This window comes from Cherax quadricarinatus, chromosome 6 (assembly GCF_038502225.1).
Source record: "Cherax quadricarinatus isolate ZL_2023a chromosome 6, ASM3850222v1, whole genome shotgun sequence".
NCBI lineage: Eukaryota > Metazoa > Arthropoda > Malacostraca > Decapoda > Parastacidae > Cherax > Cherax quadricarinatus.
Genome location: NC_091297.1, coordinates 17,878,608 through 17,897,851, shown reverse-complemented (window position 1 = coordinate 17,897,851; position 19,244 = coordinate 17,878,608). Strand labels below are relative to the sequence as shown.

General features: G+C 38.8%; 1 protein-coding gene across 1 annotated transcript in view; it reads right to left on the bottom strand.

Annotated features, from left to right (window-relative positions):
- The window catches only part of chico (insulin receptor substrate 1 chico), a gene marked incomplete in the record, with an annotated part of 785,196 nt that overhangs the window by 746,128 nt on the left and 19,824 nt on the right, over positions 1 to 19,244 (bottom strand). Inside the window, 1 exon segment of the mRNA XM_053781624.2 lies at positions 16,214 to 17,489. Coding sequence (XP_053637599.1) covers positions 16,214 to 16,372 — 159 coding nt within the window.

Below are 19,244 nucleotides of genomic sequence, written 5' to 3'. Positions count from 1 at the left end.
AAAAACTGAAGAGACTTAGGGCCTTGGTCTGGATGATAGCTCTACTTTAAAGGCACATAGTGACTGGTTTGATTTTCAATCTGCACCAGTAAAAGTTTTTCCATGTCATCAATAAGGCTGTCACATTTTCTTATAACTTTAGTGTTCACTGGTGCAGCACTTTTAATTCCTATCAACACTTTCTCCTTAGAGTTCACAATTGTACTAACTGTTTGGCGAGCTAAACCAAGTTTATGTCCTATACCAGCTATAGACATTCCTTGATCAATGAGTTTGATAATTTCTAACTTGTCATTCAAAGTAAGAGACTTTTGACTCATTTTTATCACAACTACCCTTAGATGCCACTGTAATGTTACACAATGTTTTTGTGTTAAATTTTGAAATGACAGAAACCTTGGAAAACTGCCAGAATACTGAAAGATGAAGATTGCACAAATGCTGTAAACGGACTGAATCACAGACAATAAAATGGCACTGGATGACCTTCCCCAATTCTACTCAGCTGTTGTGCGTCTGGCCAAAAACACTGAAAAAGCATAACAACTGCTGAATTTAAGGAACAATGGATATAACTGAAAAATGCCGAAAAGCAGGGCTTTCATGCACATATACATACATACAGTGGACCCCCGCATAACGATGGCATCGCATAGCGATTTTTCCGCATAACGATTACTTTTATCGCAAAATTTTTGCCCCGCATACCGATTAAAAACCCGCATACCGATTTTCGTCCGAGACGCGTCCAATGTGCCCTCACATGTGCCGGCCGTCCCATTGTTTACCAGCCAGCCTCCGCGGTAACATCCAAGCATACACTCGGAATATTTCGTATTATTACAGTGTTTTCGGTGGTGTTTCTGGAAAATAAGTAACCATGGGCCCCAAGAAAGCTTCTAGTGCCAACCCTGTGGTAAAAAGGGTGAGAATTAGTATGGAAATTAAGAAAGATTTTGAAGGGTTTGGGGCTAACCCTGAGAAGCCTATGCCAGTTGTGGAATCCATTGTGCCTACTTCAAAGATTAAGGAAATGTGTGCAGAGTGGTTTGAACTGCAAACCTTTATAGATGAAAATCACCCTGACACAGCTGTTGCAAGCCGTGCTTGTGACTATTTCAATGACAATGTTATGGCCCATTTTAGGAAAGTCTTGAAGAAACGGGAGGTACAGAGCTCTATGGACAGATTTGTTGTGCGACAGAGGTCCAGTGACTCTGAAGCTGGTCCTAGTGGCATTAAAAGAAGAAGGGAAGTAACCCCAGAAAAGGACTTGCTACCTCAAGTCCTAATGGAAGGGGATTCCCCTTCTAAACAGTAAGAAGATAATGCTCTCCCCTCCTCCCATCCCATCAATCATCACCAGATCTTCAATAAAAGTAAGTGTCATGTAATTGTGCATGCCTTTTTCAGTTTGTGTGTATTAAAATTAACATTTCATGTGGTAAAAAAAAATTTTTTTCATACTTTTGGGCGTCTTGCACGGATTAATTTTATTTCCATTATTTCTTATGGGGAAAATTAATTCGCATAACGATTATTTCGCATAACGATGAGCCCTCTTGCACGGATTAAAATCGTTAACCGGGGGTCCACTGTATTTATTTATTTTTCTCCATGGGTGAAGTGGAGAAGCAAGTAGGAATGACCATTAGAATAATGTTCAAATTAATAAATAAATAAATAAAAAAAATGAAACAATACAGCGAGCCCAGAAAAAAACAGTATGCAGCATCTTCAAATTCAAGGCTTTCGTTAATTTGCTAGGTTTGATCCATCAACTACATGTGGGTTTAATTACTAAGGCCACCCATCAACAACAACAAAAAAATACTTTTATTACAAAAGGTATTAAAGTAGATTCTTAATATATATACACAGGTATATAGGAAGATACTCAGTGTCTGATTTGCCCCTAAGCAGGCAGATACCACATTTGAAATTCAAGTTTTTGTTTCTCTTTATATGCAGTATAAGAAAGCCACTAGTATGCAATGGATTTAAGAACATAAGAAAGAAGGAACACTGCAGCAGGCCTACTAACCCATACGAAGCAGGTCCATGTCACCTCTCGGCTTAGACCAATGACCCACCCAGTCAGGTCACATCCACTTAAGGAGCACGGCATCAGACCTAGTAGCACAAGCTAGTCAGGTTCAACTCATACCCACCCACACCCCTTCATGTATTTATCTAACCTATTTTTAAAACTACACAACGTTTTAGCTTCTATGACGGTACTTGGGAGTTTGCTCCACTCATCCACAACTCTATTACCAAACCAGTGCTTTCCTATATCCTTCCTGAATCTGAATTTTTCCAACTTGAAACCATTGCTGTGACTCCTGTCTTGGCTAGATATTTTCAGCTCGCCATTTACATCCCTTTATTTATTCCTGTTTTCCGTTTATACACCTAAATCATATCCCCCCCCCCCCTCATTCTACGCCTTTCTAGAGAGTGCAGATTCAAGGCCCTCAGTCTATCCTCACAGGTAAGACTTCTGATACTTGGGATCAACTTGGTCATCCTCCTCTGTAGACCCCTGGTTTTCGTAATTAATCCATTCCAGAAGGTTGGCCTAAATCTGAAGTAATATTTCCCATAAGAAATAATGTAAATCCAATTAATCCATTTCAGACACACAAAAATATTAACAAAAAATACATTTTATAGAGAATAACTATAGTTTTACATACAGAAAACAATGACAATAAATATAAATGACTAATTTTATTGAAGACTCTTGTTGGTGAGTTATTTATTTGTAGTCCCAGAGGGACTACATCCCAGGCATATAGCTACATACACTGTGGTCTACAGCCATGTTATTACCATCGACATACCATGTTCACCGAGTTTAATCGTTTTTAACAATTACCTTTAGATGCCATCATTAACAAAGGGAGAAGTAATGAATAATTCATGCTGAAAATTGTAAACAAAAGCCTTTTGTACTACTATTAGTACATAAGGCTTTTGTTTACAATTAAGACCATTTACTGGGCCAACACAGATTCATACACATTTTTTCTGAAGCTTGACTAAAGAAAATGTAATGTGTATCCTCCACCAACCCCTTGACAACACATAAACATTGCTTGTTTATATGCTATGCAACATGTTTCTTAAAGTATAATTTTGAAGAAAATATCATAGATGGATTAATGAAAATGTCTATATTAACGTAAAATATGCCATTTAATGTGCCCAAGAGTGAGTCATGAACGTATAAGCGGCCCAGGTGGACACATCTGGTACTGTCGATTTCCAGGCTGATGTACAAAACCCGGGGGGAAATTTTGCCGAAAAAAGTGCTAGAAATCCAAATTGTACGATTTCTGCACCAGCCAAACATTGCGGGTCCACTGTATATTCATTCTGTAATACAGTGACCAGAACTGTGCAGCATAATCTAAACGAGGCCTAACCAAGGATATATCAAGTTGAAGAACAACCTGAGGACTTCTATTATTTATGCTACTTGATATGAAGCCAAGGATTCTGTTAAGCTTTATTGCGAACACTTATGCACTATTGTCTTGGTTTCAGATTACTGCTAACCAGAACTCCTAAATCCTTTTTGCAATCAGTAATATTAAGATCTACATTATTTAGTTTATATGTGGCATGATTATTTTACTGTCCAACATTTAGAACTTTGCATCTGTCTATATTAAACAGCATCTGCCACTTCTCTGACCACTACATCAGTCTATTCAAATCATCCTGGAGTGCTCTAATGTCCTCGTTAGAATGAATTGGATGGCCTATTTTCGTGCCATTGACAAATTTGCTTATGTCGCTATTTATTCACTCATCTATGTCGTTTATGTAAATTGTGAACAAGGGGCAGAACACTGACCCCTGTGGAACACTGCTTGTGACTTGCCCCCATTCTGATTTCTCCCCATTTATGCAAACTCTCTGCTGCGTATTTGTCAACCATAACTCAACCCAGGAAAAAATTTCTCCTCCTATTCCGTGTGCCTTAATTTTCCTCAATAGCCTCTGATGTGGAACTCTATCGAAAGCCTTACTGAGGTCCATATACACAATATCATATTCATTACCATGATCTACCTCCTCAAATACCTTAGTGAAGAAAGGAACGCCCCTTTGCAAAACTGTGTTGAGATTCATTAATCAATTTATGCCATTCAAGATGGCCATGAATTGCCTCGGCAATTACTGATTCCATAAATTTTCCCACTATGAAGGAAGGCTTATTCTTCTATAGTTCGAAGCTAAGAACCTGTCACCTGCCTTGTAAATAGGTATTACAGTCGCCATTTTCCACTTATCTGGCACTATGCCAGTTTGTAGTGATATGCTGAAGAGATTAGCCAAAGGTTTGCTAAGTTCCTTTTTACATTCCTTTAAAACTCTTGCAAACAATTCATCAGGGCCTGGGAATTTGTTAGGTTTTAATTTCTCCATTTGTCTGAGGACCATCTCATTAGTTACTCCAATCGTGCATAGTTTATTATCGTCCTGTTCTACACAATTTATTATTTCTAGAATTTCACTAGTATCTTCCTGAGATAAAAACTTGTCGTGGGGGTTCGTAGGAGATACGAAGGTTGGAGATAAACACACTTGTTGGTTGGTTTCGAACCCCCACGACAAACTGAGAGGAAGTACTGAAAATTTCACACATTTCCTTATCTTTGTCAGTGAACAAACCTGATCACTGACAATGGGCCTATTTTGTCCCTAATCTTACTTCTGTATACCTGAAAGAACCCTTCTGGGTTAGTCTTAGAATCCCTTGTGACCTTAGCCTTATAATCCCTTTTTGCTTTTCTTATTCCTTTTTTTATTTTTCTCTTTAACTGAATATATTGATTTCATAACTGCCCATCGCCTCTTTTGATACACCTATATATGCCTCTCTTTTGACCAATGAGATGTTTTAATTTATTGTTCATCCATTTGGAATAATTTTTGTTAGATCTAATTTCCCTACTCGGAACAAAAGTTGTCTGGGCAGCTAGGACTATGCTCTGAAAAATGTCATATTGGCAACCAACACCACCTACCTGACCCACAGTCAGGTCATCCCAATTTAGCCCACATAGGTAATTTCTCAGTCCCATGAAACTGGCCAAGTGGAAGTCTGGGACAAAGACTAAATTACAGTTATCTGGGTAATTCCATGATATCAAACTGTTTCCTCCAGTTGGTTCTGTCACAAACTGTTTTAAAAAGTAATCCTGAACCTTATTAAGAAAGTCACTAGACTCAAGATTTCCTGTCACATTGTTCCAATCAATTTGTCTGAAGTTAAAATCTCCTATTAACACAAGATTTTCATATCTAGACGCCTTATGAATTTTGTCCCATAGCAGCTTACTGTACTCCCCCTGAAGGTTTGGGAGGCCTATAAACCACACCCAAAATTAATTTTTCACGACATTCGAGAAACTGTAGCCAAACAGATTCTGTGTCCGATGTTTCTAATCTTATATCTTGTCTACCACAACAATTTAAATTATCTCTGACATACATTGCCACTCCACCACCCTTCCTACTGACCCTATCAGTGTGGAATACAGTGGACTCTTAGCTAATGATGGCTTCAGCCAACATTAAATCCGGCTAACGATACATTTTAACGCAAAAATTTTGCCTTAGCTAACGCTAAAAAACTTGCCCAATGCGATTCGTTCAAGATGCATCCACGTGTTGCCTGAGCCCGCCTCAGTTGTCCCGTGGGGTGCCAGTGTTTACAAGCCAGCGAGGGCGGTCACATCCACGCATACAATCAGAACATTTCATATTATCACAGCGTTTTTAGTGATTGTACCTGCAAAATAAAGTCACCATGGGCCCCAAGAAAGCTTCTAGTGCCAACCCTGCAGGAAAAAGGGTGAGAATTACTATGGATATGAAGAAAGAGATAATTGCTAAGAACGAAAGTGGAGTGCGTGTCTCGGAGCTGGCCAGGTTGTATACCAAACCCCAATCAACCATCGCTACTATTGTGACCAAGAAAACGGCAATCAAGGAAGCTGTTCTTGCAAAAGGTGCAACTTTGTTTTCGAATAAGAGATCGCAAGTGATAGAAGATGTTGAGAGACTGTTATTGGTGTGGATAAACGAAAAACAGATAGCAGGAGACAGTATCTCTCAAGCCATCATATGTGAAAAGGCTAGGAAGTTGCATGAGGATTTAATTAGAAAAATGCCTGCAACTAGTGGTGATGTGAGTGAATTCAAGGCCAGCAAAGGTTGGTTTGAGAGATTTAAGAATCGTAGTGGCATACATAGTGTGATAAGGCATGGTGAGGCTGCCAGTTCGGACCAAAAAGCGGCTGAAAAATATGTGCAGGAATTCAAGGATTACATAGACAGTGAAGAATTGAAACCTGAACAAGTGTTTAATTGCGACGAAACAGGCCTGTTTTGGAAGAAAATGACAAACAGGACCTACATTACTCAGGAGGAAAAGGCACTCCCAAGACATAAGCCTATGAAAGACAGGCTTACTCTGTTGATGTGTGCTAATGCTAGTGGTGATTGCAAAGTGAAGCCTTTATTGGTGTATCACTCTGAAACTCCCAGAGTGTTCAGGAGAAACAATGTCCTCAAGGCCAATTTGTGTGTGATGTGGAGGGCAAACAGAAAGGCATGGGTCACTAGAGACCTTTTCTATGACTGGTTACACTATGCATTTGCCCCCACTGTGAAACATTACCTCCTGGAAAATAAATTAGACCTTAAGTGCCTCCTGGTATTAGACAATGCTCCTGGTCATTCTTCAGACTTGGCAGAGTGACTTTCTGGGGACATGAGCTTCATTAAGGTCAAGTTTTTGCCTCCTAATACTGCTCCTCTCCTTCAGCCCATGGACCAGCAGGTCATTTCAAACTTAAAAAAACTCTACACAAAAGCTATGTTTCAAAAGTGCTTTGTAGTGACCACATAAACTCGATTGACTCTAAGAGTTTTGGAGAGATCACTTAAGCATCCTCAATTGTGTAAACATTATAGGTAAGGCTTGGGAGGGAGTGACTAAGAGGACCTTGAACTCTGCTTGGAAGACACTGTGGCCAGAATGTGTAGACAAAAAGGATTTTGAAGGATTTGAGGCTAACCCTGAGAAGCCTATGCCAGTTGAGGAATTCATTGTGGCATTGGGGAAGTCCTTGGGGTTGGAGGTTAGTGGGGAGGATGTGGAAGAGTTGGCAGAGAAAGATAATGAAGAACCAACCACTAATCAGCTGCAAGATCATCTTCAACAGCAAGAGGCCAGACCTGAGGAAACTGCTTCGGAGGAGGGGATAGAGAAACTGAAGAAGTTGCCTACCTCAAAGATTAAGGAAATGTGTGCAAAGTGGCTTGAAGTGCAAACCTTTTTTGATGAAAATGACCCTCACACAGCTATTGCAAGCCGTGCTGGTGACTATTACAATGACAATGTTGTGAACCACTTTAGGAAAGTCATAAAGGAACGAGAGGTACAGGCCTCTATGGACAGATATGTTGTGCGACAGAGGTCCAGTGACTCTCAAGCTGGTCCTAGTGGCATTAAAAGAAGAAGGGAAGTAACCCCGGAAAAGGACTTGATACCTCAAGTCCTAATGGAAGGGGATTCCCCTTCTAAACATTAACAACTTCCACACTCTCCCCTCCTCCCATCCCATCAATCATCACCAGATCTTCAATAAAGGTAAGCGTCAGTTTGTGTGTATTAAAATTAATATTTCATGTGGTAAAATTTTTTTTTTTCATACTTTGGGGTGTCTTGCACGGATTAATTTGATTTCCATTGTTTCTGATGGGGAAAATTAATTCGGCTTACGATAATTTCAGCCAATGATGAGCTTTCAGGAATGGATTAATATCGTTAGCTGAGGGTCCACTTAGTTTATAACCCTGTGTGTTGTATTCAGAAGTCATTTCTTTATCTTTAAGGTTGAACCAGGTATCCAATATATCAATAGTATCTATATTATATGCACATGCAAGTAATCTTAGCTCATCTATCTTATTCCTTAGACCCCTACTATTTGTGTAGTAAATCTTAAGGGGGTCACTGATGACTTGTCTAGGACTTTAAACTGATAGATTAAATAGGTATGGGTGTTTGTGGGAAACAATCACACTGTAGCACTAGGGATGAAAACAGTAGATATTACCAGGATACCTCAGGGATATGTTTAACCCTTTCAAGGTCGAGATGCCCTCTCCTAAACTTGCTCTCAGGGTCGAAAATTTTTTGAGAAAAAAAAATTATTTTTTCTTATGAGAAGATAGAGAATCTTTTCCCGATCATAATGACACCAAAATTATGAAATTTGATGGAAAACTTACAGAATTATGCTCTTGCAAAGTTAGTAGTCTCGACTATGTTTATGCATTGGTGATTTCGCCCACTTTGAGCCCTATTTTCGGCCAATTCCAGTGTACAAGTCGACAAAAATCATAACTATTTCACTAGAACTCCATTTTTTTCTAACAAATGAGCACAAGAAACCACCCATTTACCAATTTCAACTATCCAATAAAGTGGTCAGAAATTAGCAATTTTGACAATTTCACACAAATTTCAAAAAATGCCAATTTCCAAATAGGGTCCAGAATAAAAAAGGCAGACATTCCTGGCACTAAAATAACATTTCCTCTGTTTATTAGTCATGTCCCCAGGCCCCTCTTACATTTCTTTTGCTTTCCACTTTGAATTTTTATTCTCACAAATAATAGAAGATTTACTGTTATGCAGATTACTGCATTGGTGTAGAAATGGTATAAATAATAGCAGCGCACTTGTGAAAGAATATTAGACTCACCAGTTAATGTGTATTGGACGCGTGGCATGATTTGTTTACTTTTGAAGTTTGGCAAAAATCGAACATTTTTGCTACTTTGAGTTCAATTTCAAGGTACTTTTCATTGTGAAACCAATCAAAATCATCTCAATTTCTGTAATATGTCTTCCATTCTATAAAATGAGACCAGCAAAAATAGAATACAACCATAAATACCATACGAAAATACAGTGCAAAGTCGCTGTTTTAAACCAAAAACACGGTCAAAGTTTTTTTTTTCTCATTACGCACTGTGTGCTGCAGGATTTTTTTTATACTGTGCACACTGACCATATAGACCGATTCTTTCATATGTAGGCCTACCAGCTTTCTCTTGCTAGATTTGAAGGCGCTAGAATTTAGGCGTACTAGTACGTCAATAACTTTGGTGTGTAAGCCATACTAGTATGTCAGAAACCCTGAAAGGGTAAAGGCAAAGCAATTGGTCAACAAACAGAGGGAGATAGTAGAGGGCAAACAGTGACTAGCTCCCTTAATCGAACTGGCTAATGCATCCACTCCAGCCCCAGAGAGATGAACCCCATCCCTTGCATACATATCACGTTTGCCATAGAATTTGTCCCAGTTATCAATGAATGGGATTGCAAGTTCCTTCCAGTACCTGTCTAGCCAGCAATTTATACCAATTGCCCTAGACATCCATTCATTGCCCACTCCCCTTCTAGGCAAGATGCTACATATGATAGGAATCCCTCCCTTAGACCTGACTACATCTATGGCTGACCTGTACTTATCTAGCAGCTTATGTGTCCTACCCTTCCTGATGTCATTTCCACCAGCACTAAGACAGATAATGGGCTTGTTCCTATTACCTGACATAATATTATTCAACCAACACCAGCTCCTGGGAGGCACACCCTGTCTGACATTCCTATCTCTGTTACAAAAAGCACAGTCCATTATATCTTACTTGACTGACTGAACAGAGATGGTGATGATACAGGAAGTTACTTACAGTAGAAATATAAAGGGACAAGGTTAATAATCAGTTTTCTATAGGAGTTGGAAGAAGACTGGAAGAACAGGGACAGAGCTGGATGAGCTGGTTCTGTTTGACACAGCTTATTGCTGGTTGAGTTATATTAGGGAGATGAAGTGCTACAAACAGCACTCCATTTACTGTAATTACATATACAGTGGACCCCCGCATAGCGACTTTAATCCGTGCAAGAGGGCTCATTGTTATGCGAAATGATCGGTATGCGAATGAATTTTCCCCATAAGAAATAATGGAAATCAAATTAATCCGTGCAAGACACCCAAAAGTATGAAAAAAAAAAAATTTTTACCACATGAAATGTTAATTTTAATACACACAAACTGAAAAAGGCATGCACAATTACATGACACTTACTTTTATTGAAGATCTGGTGATGATTGATGGGATGGGAGGAGGGGAGAGAGTGTTAGTGTTTAGAAGGGGAATCTCTTTCCATTAAGACTTGAGGTGTCGAGTCCTTTTCTGGGGTTACTTCCCTTCTTTTAATGCCACTAGGACCAGCTTCAGTCACTGGACTTCTTTCGCACAACATATCTGTCAATAGTGGCCTGTACCTCTCGTTCCTTTATGACTTCCCTAAAGTGTTTCACAACATTGTCAGTGTACAGGTTGCCAACACGGCTTGCAATAGCTGTGTGAGGGTGATTCTCATCCATAAAGGTTTGCACTTTCAGCCACACTGCACAGATTTCCTTAATCTTTGTAGTAGGCAACTTCTTCAATTTCTCTCTCCCCTCCTCTGAACCAGTTTCCTCAGGTCTGGCCTCTTGCTGTTGAAGTTGATCTATCAGCTCATCAGTGGTTAGTTCTTCATTGTCCTCCTCCACCAACTCTTCCACATCCTCCCCACTAACCTCCAACCCCAAGGACTTTCCCAATGCCACAATGGATTCCTCAACTGGCATAATCCTCTCAGGGTTAGCCTCAAACCCTTCAAAATCCCTTTTGTCTACACATTCTGGCCACAGTTTCTTCCAAGCAGAGTTCAAGGTCTTCTTAGTCACTCCCTCCCAAGCCTTACCTATAAGGTTTACACAATTGAGGATATTAAAGTGCTCTCTCCAAAACTCTCTTAGAGTCAGTTGAGTTTCTGAGGTCACTACAAAGCACCTTTCAAACAGAGCTTTTGTGTACAGTTTTTTGAAGTTTGCAATAACCTGCTGGTCCATGGGCTGCAGGAGAGGAGTGGTATTAGGAGGCAAAAACTTGATGTTAATGAATTTCATGTCCCCATAAAGTCGCTCTGCCACGTCTGTAGGATGACCAGGGGCATTTTCTAACACCAGGAGGCACTTAAGTTCTAATTTCGTTTCAGTTAGGTAATCTTTCACATTGGGGGCAAATGCATGGTGTAACCAGTCATAGAAAAAGTCCTTAGTGACCCATGCCTTACTGTTTGCCCTCCACAGCACACACAAATTCTCCTTGAGGACATTCTTTTGCCTGAACAGTCTGGGAGTTTCAGAGTGATACACTAATAAAGGCTTCACTTTGCAATCACCAGTAGCATTGGAACACATCAACAAAGTAAGCCTGTCTTTCATAGGCTTATGTCCTGGGAGTGCCTTTTCCTCCTGAGTAATGTAGGTCCTGCTTGGCATTTTCTTCCAAAACAGGCCTGTTTCATCACAATTAACACTTGTTCAGGTTTCAGTCCTTCACTGTCTATGTACTCCTTGAATTCCTGCACATATTTTTCAGCTGCTTTGTGGTCCGAACTGGCAGCCTCACCATGCCTTATCACACTATGTATGCCACTACGCTTCTTAAATCTCTCAAACCAACCTTTGCTGGCCTTAAATTCACTCACATCATCACTAGTTGCAAGCATTTTTTTAATTAAATCCTCATGCAACTTCCTAGCCTTTTCGCTTATGATCGCTTGAGAGACGCTATCTCCTGCTAGCTGTTTTTCATTTATCCACACCAATAAGAGTCTCTCAACATCTTCCATCACTTGCGATCTCTGTTTCGAAAACACAGTTAAACCTTTGGCAAGAACAGCTTCCTTGATTGCCTTTCTGTTGCCCACAATAGTAGCGATGGTTGATTTGGGTTTCTTGTACAACCTGGCCAGGTCGGCGACACGCACTCCACTTTCATACTTATCAATGATCTCTTTCTTCATCTCTATAGTAATTCTCACCCTTATTGCTGTAGGGTTGGCACTAGAAGCTTTCTTGGGGCCCATGGTCACTTATTTTGCAGATAAAATCACCAAAAACACTGTAATAATACGAAATGTTCCGATTGTATGCTTGGATGTTACCGCGGAGGCTGGCTGGTAAACAATGCCACCGGCGGCACATGTGAGGCTGGCTAAGGGCGCACATTGGACGCGTCTCGGACGAAGAGTGGTGAGCGGGTTTTTGAGCGGTATGCGAGGCAAAATTTTTGCGATAAAAGCGAGCAGTATGCGGATTGAACGTTATGTGATGCCGACGGTATGCGGGGGTCCACTGTACATGTAGTGTATTTTGTTTTCTTACCTGAAGGGTGTTTCAGGGGTCAACGCTCCCACAGCACAGTCCCAGACCAGGCCTCCCGGTGGATGACTTGATCAATCAAGCAGCTGGTGCTAACTGCATTCAGTCCAATGTAAGCACAATACCTCAATTGATCAGGAACTGACTTTGAGATAACACTTGTGTTATCTTTCAGATTATTCTCCACCTGCCAAGTTTCTTGTTTTCATTGCAAGTAAATGGTGTGTGCAGATTTGGGACCAATATCTCTAGAATTTTCCAGGTGTAAATTACAATACAAGAATCTTTCTGATCTGTGTTTCAAAGAGTACAGATCACAAGGAAATTCAAGCATTCACAATAATTTAAGTGCTTGACTGAATTTATGTGAGTAGTTAAGGTTCTTTGAACATTCTCCAGATCTACAATTTAACCTACCTTAAATGTGGCTGCTACAGTACAGCCATATTTCAGCCTAGAGAACACTGCTACAGTACAGCAGTATTTCAGCCAAGAGCATTATCATGGTTTGGCATTTCTTGTTTTCAAGGTTCTGGTTATCCAAACTGCCAGTGTCCTTGTAACTGCAATAATGACACTATTGCAATCTTTGAATGAGAGATCTTTTGATATTATTACTCAGAAGTCTCTTATGTTAATCCTTTGCTCAACTTAGTGATTTGAGTTAGTTTTATACTCCATTACTTTGGGGTTATACAAATTTAGGGATATTTTAACATTTCATAAAGAAATTTAATACTATGACAACGTCAGTCTGACAGATTCAAGAAGTGTCAGGGAAACTTTTGTAATGGAAGATGGTGCTCCTTGCAATACTGCCATAAGCTAACCATATTAGTGCCTAGTAGACTTAAGGAGGGTATCAAGAGTAAGAGTAATCCTATGAAACACTAGTTTAGATGAGGAACACATACGTATTTCAGTATTATATTTAAAATAATTGGGTAATTTGTGTAATGTTTATTCATGTGCATACTGATGATGCCTACTGCATACTGTACATCAAATTCAAATTTCAAATTTATAATTCTTTTTATGCAGTACAAAAGTAGTGTAGTTTACATGTAATAAAATATTGTTAGGCACAAAGTCACTAGTATACAATGCATTTTGGGCCAACTAATAAAAAAAATACTTCAAACCTTTTACAATGCTAGATATGAGTACTCTACTACCATAAGAAAATTTTATAAATGCAAGTACATTAACAATCTACAAGCAAAATTTAAACAAGAAAAGATATGCAAAAACTATACATTTCAAGTCCCAGACTAATTAAAATCCAAAACATCACCCAATACTCTGAAAATCTATACTATACTCTTAATTGGCTACCCAAAGGATTACCTGGGATTCAATCCTCATCATGAGTGGAAATGCTGGGCATGGTACCTTGCACCTATTGCCTTGGATGGTACCCGAGTGTCAACGACCCCAATGGAAATAAGTCACTCTGTCTGACTTTTTTGGGTTATCCTAGGTTCTCTACACATATGCTGCTATGTATGATAATTTTATGTAACTGTATTTGTGTATACCTGAATAAACTTACTTACTTACTAACCCAGATCAACCAGGCTGTGACAAATATGTGGGCCTGCAGGCCACCAGCAGCAACAGTCTGGTTGATCAGGCAAACACCAGACAAGCCTGGCCTAGGGCAGGGCAGCAAGAGTACAAAAACTCTCAAAACCCATCAAATGTATATAAAAGGTAGGTCAGTGGTAAAGGGCACATCACAGAAGAGAGGCTTCAAGGACCCAGTGAAAATAGAATGAAATCCTCATAGCCAACCTAACTTTTTTTTTTTGTGTGTGTGTGTGTGTGTGGGGGGGTGCTATCCTAGGTTACAAACACTCTGGGTTAATCCAAAATAAAAACTATTATGTACTACTAAACACCATATATATAAACCAGTTCATTCACAAACTGGACATCACATAGCTCAGGATAATGGCATAGACCAAACCATCATTTATTTCCAATTCATGACTTAGTTGTGAATAGTTCCAGCCATGGTATTATGACTCATTCTTCGCAAACATTCTTCAACAACGATTATATGAAACCTTAACACTTAGACAATATTTTTCTATTCAGTTCATATTAAAAAAAATGGAATTAAGCAAACATCTTCATAAGAGGGAAGTACAGTGGACCCTCAGTTATCGGTTGTAATCCATTCCAGAAGGTCGGCCTAAAAGTGAAATGGCCTAAAACCGAAATAATATTTCCCATAAGAATTAATGTAAATACAATTAATCTGTTCCAGACACCCAATAATATTAAAAAAAAATAATCTTTTTAAAGACTAATTATAGTTTTACATACACAAAACAATGAGAACTAAATAAAATAAATACATGAACAATTAAATCAGTATTACATACCTTTACTGAAGACTATTCTTGGCTTATGGAAGACAGGGAGGAAGGGAGAGGGAGTTGGGGTTATTGTTTGGAAGGGGAGACCTCCTCCATAAAGACTTCAGGGAACAAGTCCCTCTCTGGGGTTATTTCCCTTCTTTGTCTTTTACTGGCACTAGGACCAGCTTGAGAGTCACTGGACACCTGTTGCATAAAATAACTGTCTAGAGTGGTCTGTTTCTGGCATCTCTAAGATTTCCCTGAAGTGGGACAAGGTTTTGCCACTGAACATGTTGCAGATATATTTTGTTTCAGTTTGGTCCAGGTGGTATTTCTTTACAAAAGCTCGTACCCTAGTCCACATTGCACAAATCTCTCTAATCTTTGAAGAAGGCACCTCTTTCCCTCCCTCTTCCTCCTCCTCTGAAGCAAGTTCCTCAGCTCTGGGATTTTCAGAGTGATACACTAGTAAAGACTTCACTCTGAAATCCCCACTAGCATTAGCACAGAACCAAAAGAGTAAGCCTGTCTTTCATAGGCTTGTGTCCTGACAATGCCTTTTCCTCCTGAGTACTGTAGATCCTCTTTGGCATTTTCTTCCAAAAAAGGCCTGTTTTGTCACCACTGCACCATGCCTAACCACACTGTATGCCAGTACACTTCTTAAATCTCTCAAACCAGCCTTTGCTGGCCCTAAATTCACTAACAGCAGCACTTGTTCCAGGAATTTTCTTTACAAGATCTGCATGCAACTGCTTTGCCTTCTCACAAATAATGGATTCCACAACACTGTCTCCCACTAACTGTTTTTCGGTGATTCACAAAAACAACAATTTCTCCATATGTTCCATTATTGGTGACCTTTGTTTCGTTATTACATTTACTCCTTTCTCCACATCAGCTTCCTTAAATAACGAAAAAAGGCATAATACTGTGACTGGAACGATATACAAATAACCCACACATAGAAGAGAGGAGCTTACAACGACGTTTCGGTCCAACTTGGACCATTAGTAGTAGCCCAGGATAATGCAGCAATGTCTGGTTTATTTCCACTTTTTTTTTTTTTTTAATTCTCTCCTCATGAAGCAGCCCAACAACAGTCTGCTAACATCGAAGTACCTACTTACCACTAGGCCAACAGAGACAACAGGTGAATGGTAATATGCTTAACATTTCCCCTCACCCAGGGATCGAACTTTGGTCCCTCAGTTGAGAGCCAAGGCCACTACCAATGTTTGTTTCACCAATATTTTATGCATATTCCTCAACACACAATGCAAGTATTTCATTGCTTTAATGTCTACAGTAGCTACATGCAAGTGGCACTATGTGACGACAAGAAACATTGTCTAACACCACTTGAATGCAGCTACATGGTAGAGTTTCTGAAGGGGTGCTTTTATTTTCAATCTTAAGGATGTCGCCTAAAATAAAAAATTTATTATGGTAAGACCCACAGACATAGTGTATACTGCTTACTATCACCTATGGTTATAAAGAAAAAGGTAAAATTCAGTGACATACCTTGAGTTTTTTAAGGTAGCCTGCCTTCACGATGTCGTCACTGTTACTGACATTCCCAGCACTGCGATTTCTGGTCTGCAACATTGTGGCTAAATATTCCAAGCACAACACTGCACAACACTTTTTAAAGAATCTTGGTATGGGTTTAATGGCTTTCATAAAATTGGTAATTTTCCTTTTAGTATTTTCAATTTTTATAGACACAGAGATGTCTTAAATGGATATACAATATAGCACTTTCCCATTATTAGAAACAACTAGACTTGGCTGATTACCACTTTTTTTCTGCAGGTAATCAGCACTTCACTCTACCCGTCACTAAAACGGAACTGGAAGACTGGATGATGATTTGCGACACACAGGACTTCATACATGTAGCATTAAATATGTACCAGATAAATACATATACTGCATATACATACACTTGTATATACAAATATATACAGTATATGTACATATGATATATAATGTATATAGATATATATGTATATACATGTATACAATTGTATATATATTGTATATATAAAAATATATATACCAGCTTTCCTAGTCACTTGCTTCTATCAGATGCTTTAAGTTTCTAGGCGAGAGCAACTTAAAATAATGACTTAGACATTAATGATATGGTAACTCCTCAGGTACAAAATCACATTCAGATTTGTTTGCCTGAAGTACAGTCTGTGATTCTTTCACAGCTGGTGACCCAAGCAAGTCTGAAGAAATACCACAATCACAAGTTGCTTAATTTCTTTTTTCTAAATAAAATATTGAACAAGATATTTTCCACACGTAAGCAACAACAATAACAACAAGAATGCCAATGCACTGGCCTGAGCAATAACATTCTCAACCAAAGTTCCTGTTTTCACTTCTAGGGGTAACAATTTGCTAACTGGCCTTCACAATTTTCTTGCATGCACCACTTATAAAAAGCATGAAAATGAATGCACATCATATATGTTGCAATTCTTTAAGATATAGCTGCAGTATGCTGCACATTAATCTTTACTGCCTAACAAGCTGCACAGGTCTAGCATAACTTCGTAATTTCATCGGTATTCAATGTCATCTCATTGGGTTATTTATCCCAAAAGTTTTGTTTATTAAATACTGGATTGGCTAATCACTCGTGCCACATCATATCAAAGATGTCATTTTTTATATCTTGTTCACTGACTTGGGCATAACACTTCCACTAAAGATTTACCCATCACATTTAGGTTGGAAATTCAGAGGCAGTATCACAGATATCAGCTGCCATGGTGATTTTCAGTATCTGAAATGCAGAGAAAAAATAGAAATAAGAAAATGATAATGAATACTAATACATACTGAGTACAATAAATTAGTACAATAGAATATTACTATCTAATAAATAAAAAAATATTTTTTTTTATTTCTTAAGAGCCATACAAAGAAATTATGGGAGTTATACATTCCAACCAATTGTTTTAAATATTTATCACGATATAATACAGATATAATTTAACGGAATTGTAGCTCAGAAGAAAGACACTATTTTTGCAATGCATTTCAGGTAAACCAATCATAAGGCTTACATAATGATTAAATGTGGACCTGGTATATGATTAATATTATTGAGAATCAGTTCAGCTTGAGTAATGCATTATGTAAAATTATAAGTACAGGTACAATGAAACAGGTTGCAAATAATAAGCTGGTCAGTGAGTAAATGAATATAGCATTTATGCAAGATTTAACAGGTGCTTTTTAAAAATATTAGTAAAAATGTTGGCAGATGGAGAACTTTTGGCATTTTCGGGCAGTGAATTATTTTGGCTTTAATTTGCATGGAGTTCTTGAACAGGTCGAGTCATGCATGTGGAATGTCAAGAGAAATAACAAAAAAGGCATAGTACCGTGACTGCAACAATACACAAATAACCCATATATAGGAGAGAGGAACTTACGATGACGTTTCGTTCCGACTTGGACCATTTACAAAGTCACACTAACAAAAAGGAGAGAAGGATGGAGTACATGTATATATAGGCCAGCAAACATTCATGGGAGCAAGAGAGGTAGAAGGAAAGGATGAAGAGAGGTAGTGGTAGAAGTAACAGAAGTAGTAGTGGAGTCAGTCAAATAGTACATACTAAGAAAGAGGAGCACTGCAAGGGAGCTAGGGGCCCACATAGGGTAGAAACAACAACACAGAGGGGGGGAGGAAAATAATAATAATGGAATATATACGCAAGGCAGAAGAAAGAAAACCCAAAGGAGAGCAAGGTAAGAGGAAAGAAAAAAAGAACAAGGTTAAGTCACAGGGTTCTGAAGTTCGGAACATTTTACAATGTAATGGGAAAGGAAGGGATCTACAGAGACAAAGCCAGGACTAAGATTCATACAAGGAAAGTTGTGTATAAGGAAGGATTCAACCAGATGGCAACTGTGAAAGTTAGAAGCAGGGCAGACAGTTTTGTTAGTGTGACTTTGTACATGGTCCAAGTCGGATCAAAATGTCGTCGTAAGCTCCTCTCTCCTATATGCGGGTCATTAGTGCAATGTTGAGAGATATTTGTTCCCTGTATTGTGTCCATTTGTCCCGAGAGAATTTAGGCTCTGGGTTAATGTCTGAATCAAGTGTCCTGTAGACTGAGTGCACAATGGAAAGTGTGAATATTTTGTATGTTTAGCAAATTTAAACTTCTGAATAAAGGAGATGTATGTTGCCTGGAGCCTGAATGAGTAATTTTGAAAGCTGATATTTGCTGCATAACAGGAGGTTTAACCCTTTGACTGTTGAGACCCCAAACCCTTAAGTGCTTGTGTTGCAAAATATTTGAAGAAAAAAAAAAAAAAAAAAAAAAAAAAAAATCCTATGAAATGATACAGAATCTTTTCCTGATGGTAATGACACCAAAGGTACAAAATTTGATGGAAAACTTACAGAATTACACTCTCGCAAAGTTAGCGATCTCTGCGATGTATATACATTGGTGATTTCATCCAGTTTGAGTCCTATTTTCAGCCAATTCCATTGTTCCAGTTGACCAAACTCACAGCTATT